This window comes from Rhinolophus sinicus, chromosome 18 (assembly GCF_057876585.1).
Source record: "Rhinolophus sinicus isolate RSI-liver-muscle chromosome 18, RSI-T2T, whole genome shotgun sequence".
NCBI lineage: Eukaryota > Metazoa > Chordata > Mammalia > Chiroptera > Rhinolophidae > Rhinolophus > Rhinolophus sinicus.
In genome coordinates, this window is record NC_142518.1 from 16,592,623 (window position 1) to 16,601,484 (window position 8,862).

The window sequence follows — 8,862 nt, forward strand, 5'->3', positions numbered from 1 at the left end:
GAGTCCCACAACGCAGCGTGCTTTGCGAGCTCTCAGATGAAGCTCTAGTATGTATCCACAGAGGTGTTGTGATGGCATTTCAGCTGCTAGACCACATGTAGCTTTTGTGTATTGAATTGGAAAATATAATTTTAAGAATTCAGTGATATTCATGAATGATTTCCTTGGATAAAATGGAATGGATCAAACATGGATGAAAAAATTGAAAACTGATGATTATTTTTTTTTTAAGTAAATAGATTTGAAGAATCTGATTATGTCAGCATAAAGCAGGCATAATTTACAGAGCAGCAGGATAGGGCCTTCAGTTCATGTGACATATTCCTATCTATTCTCATATGCCGAGTTACATATTAAAAATTTTATAGGTATATTCAGGCTTTACTGTAAATGGACATAAATTGTTTTTTGGAATAACCAAAGCAGAAATTGTGACTATGAAACTTTATTCTCATGCATAATTTCCCACCAATTTCCAAATTGATACAGCTTCAATCACTAGTTGATGGAAGTTACATATTTATTCATGTATTTTTTTAAACTGGCGGGAGTGAGATTGATACAGTCCTACTGAATGAAGTTTCCAGACCAGATTCCTCTTTATGATGAGGTTGCTATATCTCTTATGTTGAAAAATGGTAATAGGAATGTTAAGTAGCAAATAGCCTAACTTAGCAGTGCTTGTCCAATAGTGTTCAGAACACACACTTTAAATTCTTGAAGATACCAGAACAGAACTTGGTTTGATCACTCATGCACCTTTCTTTTCCTTTCTTAGCAATAATTATTGGCCCTGATGGACATCCCTTGACTGTCTATCCTTGCATGATTTGTGGGAAAAAGTTTAAGTCAAGAGGTTTTTTGAAAAGGCACATGAAAAACCATCCTGAACACCTTACCAAGAAGAAGTACCGCTGTACTGACTGTGATTACACTACCAACAAGAAGATAAGTTTACACAACCACCTGGAGAGCCACAAGCTGACCAGCAAGGCAGAGAAGGCCATTGAATGTGATGAGTGTGGGAAGCATTTCTCTCATGCTGGGGCTTTGTTTACTCACAAAATGGTGCATAAGGAAAAAGGAGCCAACAAAATGCACAAGTGTAAGTTTTGTGAATACGAGACAGCTGAACAAGGGTTATTGAATCGCCACCTTTTGGCGGTCCACAGCAAGAACTTTCCTCATATTTGCGTGGAGTGTGGTAAAGGTTTTCGTCATCCATCAGAGCTCAAAAAGCACATGCGAATCCACACCGGGGAGAAGCCGTACGAATGCCAGTACTGCGAATATAGGTCTGCAGACTCTTCTAACTTGAAAACGCATGTAAAAACTAAGCACAGTAAAGAGATGCCATTCAAGTGTGACATTTGTCTTCTGACTTTCTCAGATACCAAAGAGGTGCAGCAACATGCTCTTATCCACCAAGAAAGCAAAACACATCAGTGTTTGCATTGCGACCACAAGAGTTCGAACTCAAGTGATTTGAAACGACACATAATTTCAGTTCACACAAAGGACTACCCCCATAAGTGTGACATGTGTGATAAAGGCTTTCACAGGCCTTCAGAACTCAAGAAGCATGTGGCTGCCCACAAGGGTAAAAAAATGCACCAGTGTAGACATTGTGACTTTAAGATTGCAGATCCATTTGTTCTAAGTCGCCATATTCTCTCAGTTCATACAAAAGATCTTCCGTTTAGGTGTAAGAGATGTAGAAAGGGATTTAGGCAACAGAATGAGCTTAAAAAGCATATGAAGACACACAGTGGCAGGAAAGTGTATCAGTGTGAGTACTGTGAGTATAGCACTACAGATGCCTCAGGCTTTAAACGGCATGTGATTTCCATTCATACAAAAGACTATCCTCACCGTTGTGAGTACTGCAAGAAAGGGTTCCGAAGACCTTCCGAAAAGAACCAGCACATCATGCGACATCATAAAGAAGTTGGCCTGCCCTAACAATACTTCTCCAGACACTTGCAGAGATGTTGGCCTTGAAGCAGAAAATTAATTTTAAAGCCAGTCTCTTTCACATAAAATACTGTATATTGATTTATGCCGTGTACAAATAGAATTATTGCCTCTAGTTGACTTTTTTTTTTTTACATTTTGTTCAACAGTGTGTTCTGATTTCTATTCAGTTTGTTTAATCAGTGGGGAAAAGCAGCAGCAAGCAAAGTTGCTTTTAATAAATTAACCCCTGATTCTATACTGAAGTTTTCTATCTTAGAAGTTTTATATTTATTTAAATATTTACCTTGCTTACCTTGATGGTACTCTTCTAAGATCATTTAACTTAAAGTTAAGGTAACTTTAGATTGGTTACTCCGAAAGTAATCATATTGACTCATTTTTCCCCCCTATATTTTTCTCACAATAAAATTGTCAGAGACATCTACTAACATAAAATGGGAGATATTACCGCCAGGTCTAATTATACTAACATGGCTGTCATTTACTTGTCTTGCTTAATCTTTTCAGACTACGTGACAATGAAAGTTTCCACTTGCGCTTTTGCATCCCTGGCATTGCTGAGTAAAGAACAGTGGCTGGGTTTGTGTTTACTTTTCATTTTGTTTAGCAGATGAAATATACTTTGGGGGGGCTTTCTTTGGAGTATTTACATCTTTTGTCAGTGTAGCAAACTTTTAGTAAACTTTATTGAAAAATTTTGCTTGATCCTGTTGTATTTTGATCATTCTGTCTGTGCTGCTTTGTCTTGGAATGGTTGTGTGCTACCAATGAGACTTATTGAGGACTGCATTTTGGAATCTCCTAGAGGTAATTTGTGGCTCATAGAATCTTTTGCAACTTTATATATGTAAATGTACCCTGAATTATATATATGCACATATATATATATATAAAACATGTATCTGTGTGTATTGCTTATTTTACATATTTATACACACAACCCCAAGTAGTAGTTTAAAATCTATAATGAAAAGTATTAAATTTACAATAACATGAAAGATGCAGGGATGTATGAGAGAGCATTTTGTAAATCATGCTCTTCAGAGAGACTACTCAGGTGAAGAATTAGAAGGAAAATAAGGACACTAGTATTTTTAAAGAGTAAAGATATTTTCTTTTAAATATCTTTGGTAATTGAAAAAATAGAAGTTAAGATGTTTCTAGATAGAATGTTTTCATACAACTTCAGCTCCATGCCTTTATATTTTTCTGAAAAGCTATTGAGTATCCAAATGTACCTCCCTCAGTTCTCTCTGAGAAGCCCATGAGGGAACTCTGTGTCACCAAACGAGGGGGACTATGGAAGCTACCGCTCCACGTACCAGAGATTGGGTGCTAATTATGATTTATACTTGGCAAGTTCAGTCTGCTCTGTTATTTGTTAGTTACAGTTAGCAAACTAAAAAACTTAACACTCAAGTTGGCATTGATTAGAAGATAAAGGTATGTTTTCAGTGCATGAGGAAAATCTGAGGCCTTATTTGGAACATCACCGAGTCTTTCACAGTTTTGTGTTTCTTTGAGAGTTGCCATTTTTAAACAAATAGTTCTGAATCAGAGTAATACATTCAATAAAATGAACTCAGTTAATTCGAATTTGGTTAGGTTAAGATAAATGTTGGAGAACAAAACATTTTTGGGGGTCCTTAAGTTGGCTATCAGCACATGAGTATCTGGCACATTGTGGGAGATTTAGGACTTTTATCCCACTTGATAGCTGCCTTGCCACTTCATTATGGTGCTCCGTCCCCTTCGTGCTTTTAGGTTTTTACCTTTCATCTTTCTCTTGCCGTTGATATTTGTATTCAAGAGTTTATAGGGTTAGAAATCTAACTATTTGGTGTTTGGCAAGCCTCTGAAGTGCTAGATTGATTTAGCCCCCGTCTAAATCAAGTACTTTGGGCTGGTATGAACTCCAACCTGAATGCCAGTCAAAACCAAGGCGTGGGCCTATCCCTGTGGGAACTCCTGTGCCCTCTTGGCCTCCATTACGTGCTTTTTTAAAAAAGGTAACTTAAAATTGTGTGATTCATTGCCCCGCAGTACTATTCTTGAAAGCTCTGTCTGTTTTTTTGTGAGAACCTTTAAAATCTCCCTTATTTTTTATTTTTCCCAGAGATAATTAAGAACACATAAATGAAAGTAAAAATCTATTAATTTTAAAACATTCTGTAAAATTTGAAAGTATAAATAATTGGTCATTTAACTATATTTTTTTAAATGAACTGAAAGATAAAGAACACAACATTTTACACACTTTATATTTCTCTTACATATTCTGGAATCATACACAGTTCTTTTCTTTTTAAAGCACAATATTGAAACCTTTAAAAGGTATTTAAGGGTTTGGTCAAGTGAATATGATAAAATGTATTTGTCTGTATAAAGAGAAAATTAAATTGTAGTCACTATTATATACTGACATTAGTTACAACCTAGTTTTAATTCTTAAAACAATTTTGATTAGCAAAGCTAAAAAAAATGGATGTTTCAGTTAAATGTTTTAAAGAGGTACAGATTTTTACAAGGACATAATATAAGTTATTGTTCTGTAGAAATATCCTATTAAATATTGTATGTCCCTCCCTCTGTACACTTTGTAAAAAAAGTAAAATACATAAAAAGAAAATCATATAGGGATGTGTGACATTATTGTAATTGTGTACTTGAGAATAACGTGCAAAAATAAAAATCAGAATATTTTCCTGTTAATGAATGTTTAGTCTATTTGATACCAGTACTAAGTTAATGCTTTTTCTTAAAAAAATATGTACAGTTTTTGTAAACCTAATAAACATCAAAAGCAGTGGATTATTTTCATTTCCCCATTTCTTAATTCCTTTTATGCAGCAGTGGAATGCAAAATGCTTGATTGCTTTGAATTTTGTTGACCCGGATGCAAATACTGATAATATTTCAGCCCTGCTAAGTTACAAGTAATATTTCAGAGAAGTTAAGAGGTGATTGGTGAGTCCTTTGATGAGCATGTCCTTGGAATTCATTTTTTTTCTTTTATCTTCATAAAGGATTTATTAGCATCTCTAATTCCCCTGAGATAAATTTCCCTTGCATAAAGTGGTTTTTGAGAGCACTTAAAGTTCATTTCAGTATCAGTCCACAGCACATTTAATCAGTGGGGGTTGTCCCCCCCCTCCACAGGAGAAGCCCTGCCCTAGAGTTAGCCCTTTGTGCCCAGTTTGGAGGGCTCTAGTTGACATTAACATACTAGAGAATGGTCATTGTCATAATAAAAGTCAGAAGTTAGATCAAAGTTACCAGCAGTCCTTAAAAAAGAACAAGATAGATTTGAGGCATCTTTGATTTTTAAAGAGAAGATCCTGCAGAGCTTCAGCTATGTAGGAATAAGTGTTCGCCTAATCCTTCAAACAGTGAATAATCAAAACTTGATCAAGAGGACATGGTGAGCATCTGTCCGGACCCGCAGAGCAGACAAAATCAGCCTGTTGAGAAACTAAGTTGTGACAGAATGCCTGACAGACAACACCTTACCAGTCTGATCCCAGGCAGTCAGGTCATGTATTGCTCTGTTCTCTGGGAATCTTACTTAGTACTTAGTATTAACAATTTCCTTTATTTCCCACAAGTTCTAGGATTCATGTAAAAAGCATGACCAGTCCAAATCTTAAAGGGGTGCTATTTCAGAGCAGTGGTTTTCAGTGTCTGGCAGCAGCAGGGGACTTTGTTAATCACACCAATTCTCAGCCCCACCCCAGACGCACTGGATTGCGAAACGGCTTGGGACCCAGTCAGTGATCTGGTGGTGTCTCAGTTAGCATGTCCTCCAAGTGATTCTGATGTGTGCTCAAGTTTGGGAAACACTGTTTTAGAGCACTTGAACTTCAGAGATTACTGGTGCAACATTTTGTGTGGTGGACGAGAAACACAAATGCACACACACGAACACACTCGCACCAGAAATAAGCAGTTGAAGGTGAAATGGGGCTCAGACACATTATACCTTGGGTTTAACCCTTTTAAAGTGTGAGCCTGCCAGTCAATGAGTAAATCCTTTAGTACACATGTAAATAGCCTGTACTTCATAAATCTTGTGTGGCTTCCCCTAAGTTACATTTCTCAAAGGTAGATAGAACTCAGAGGAAGGTTAAGCACATAAAACAGAAGAGCTGAAAAGTGTGTGTATGATTAATTGGCCAAATGTTAAGTAATTCATATGTGAAAAACCATTTTGCCACATTCTACGGCTGTTTAGGTAAGGTCAAAACTAAGTTTGCCCTTTTGGATTTTGTTTTACCTTTTGTGTATATATTGCCTGCCTTTTTCATAAAATAATTCTTGGATTTGTTATATGTTGTTCCTGTTATTTTTGACATCTTTGCTATTGTAAATAAATTCCTATTTTAAGTTACCGTAGTGGAGTGTTGGCTATAGACACACACACACACACACACACACACACACACACACACACACATACGGAGATGAGGAAACAAATGACAGTTAAATTCCCAACACTGTATAAGATGGAAATTCTTAGTCTATTAAGTTTGAGGTAAAGTTCCAGAACGATTTTCCTTTACTTGGTTTTTCCTATTCGCTTGGTCTCTTGTGTTATTGGTATCGGTGAACACAGGATTTGGCATTGTAGTGACCTGCTGATGTAAAGCCACTAGGGAACTTGTCTGCAGAAAGCCTACTTAGGAATTATAGATGGCATTTGTTTATTCACGATGTGATTTGTCACAGAAATAGCTAAACTCATTGATGAAAATAGAATAATAGTTAACTAGACCTATATTGTTTTGCTTTCCAAGAGAAGCCAGTTTCTGCTTTTCCTTCATGCTTGTGTTTAGCTTTAAAAGCAGAACCCATTTTCTTTTGCCTGAGCTTTGAAATAAGGGGAAGTATTGCAGAGCCATCTGTTGTGGTTTTGGAGGTTCTAATTATACCTGTCCTCTCTGGGTTCTAACCACATTGAAAATAGACACAAGAAACCACAAACTGAGTGTGACTTCATCTAGTAAAGCTGGACTGGGAGACCCAGAGGCCGAATCTGTTTCTCCCCCAGTCTAGGCCTTGACTGATGCAGCAGTCCCTGGAAGGTGTGGGGCCCACCCTACCTGGTGTGAGCTATAGAGAGACAGCTTGCTGTCCCACCAGAAAGGTGGAGCAAGTGAGAGAATGGCTGCAGCAGCCTCCCCAGCCCTCCCAGGCTGGGACTCGGGAAAGTGAAGGAGTTTCCCTTATGCCATCCTCATAAAACAATAAAGGTTAGTCCAATTCTGAGTGGCCCTCTGGCGTTAGCCCACTAGTAAAGTGAGGTTTTCACCTTTAGTCTTGCGTATACATGTTCATTTCCCCCTGTTGACTTTTACTGTCTCATCTTGTGGTTGTGACAGAATTTTGAAGGTTAATTTCCTGTTTCTCCCAGGCCAGTATGCTTTAATTTTTGTTCAAAAAAAAAACTTTTAAAGGGCAAATTAACTTTGCAAAGATGGAAACCTTGTGGATTATTTTTATTGCATGTTTTCATACCAAAGTTTGGAAAAATGATCACCCACAATTTGACTTCTTTATTAAAGGGGTTGTTCATCTTTGTTCTTTTCCAATCTTAGTCCATACACATAAATCTTTTAACTGTCTTGTAACCACAACATTGATTCTATGTTCAGCAATTTTCTTTCCAAACATCAAGTATTTCCATATCTGTTGGTTGCCTTAAAATTTTTCTGCACATTTTTTTTTGGAGAGAATATGCACAATTCAGAATGGTACAAAGAAGAAAGTAAAATGCCTTCCCGCCTCAATCCCGCCAGACAGAACATTATCCTTTTAAAAATCTTTACTGAACTTGAACTTTGTTCGATTTTTCAATTGCGAAATACATGTAACAAATGTTGGAACAACACAAAATAAATATAAAGACAATGATTTTGCCTCCACACTTCCTCCAAGCTAATTACATTGAAGTAATCATAGTTAACAGACTACGCCTTCCCTCCATGCTCATACAAAACTACTAAGAAAGATATGGAAATAGCAAGAGGATTCTTGGGGGCATTTGCAATTTTTTTACTACAATGAGATTACGCATCTTTGGAAGTCACTTATTTCGTATCCATCCCTCTGTGACAGTAGACCAAGCTCTATCTCATTCTCTTTAATAGCTGAATAACTTTCCAGAGATGGCCCACCGTTATTTAGTCAACTATTCCCCTTTTGATGGACATTTAGATTGTTTCCAGTTTTTTTGCCACTGCAAGAATGCTAGAATAACTATCTTTGTGCATATAATCCTTACACACTTGTGCTTCGATTTCTGTAGGGTAGATTCCTCCAAGATGTGATTGCCAAGTGAAAGGATATGCGCTATTTCAAAAATTACTAGATATTAGCAAATTATTTTTTGTTAGAAAGTAAATTCCCAGAGTGCAAAGATTTTTGTCTGTTCATTGCTGTTCACCTAGAACAACATGGTATGTAGCAGGTGCTAAAGAAATATTTGTTGCATGTGGAAGTTTTCAGGCTTGTAGCAATTTACACTCCCACAGAAATATATGGGAGGGACCATTATCCTCGGTCTTACAAACAGTGGATGTTAGAGCAGTACCACAGGTAAGAAAACCTCTCTCTCTCCGTGCCATCATGGTTTCAATCTGTTTTGACCTGTCTCCTAGTGGAGTTAAGTAATACTTTCATATGTCTAATAGCCCTTTGAATTTTCTCTTTGGTAAATCACCTGTTCAAATCCCATGCTCCATTTTCTATTTACAGTCTTTTGTACATTTGGCCAATTAGCTTTCTAATATATTGCTGCACATTTTTCTAGTCCATGATTTATCTTGTTTTTGTTTATGTTGCCTTTCGATATACACAAATCTTAAAAATTTGTATCATCAAATATGT

General features: G+C 36.8%; 1 protein-coding gene across 6 annotated transcripts in view; it reads left to right on the forward strand.

The window, feature by feature from the left end:
* ZFX (zinc finger protein X-linked) overlaps positions 1-6,365 on the forward strand; it is a 44,093-nt gene extending 37,728 nt beyond the window's left edge. For all 6 annotated transcript variants that reach the window (XM_019713805.3, XM_074324331.2, XM_074324329.2 and 3 more), the window contains one exon: positions 779-6,365. In XM_019713805.3, the coding sequence (XP_019569364.3) occupies positions 779-1,962 (1,184 nt within the window). In that variant the 3' untranslated portion in view covers positions 1,963-6,365. The remainder of the gene's footprint in view (positions 1-778) is intronic.
* The last annotated feature ends 2,497 nt before the right edge of the window (positions 6,366-8,862 follow it).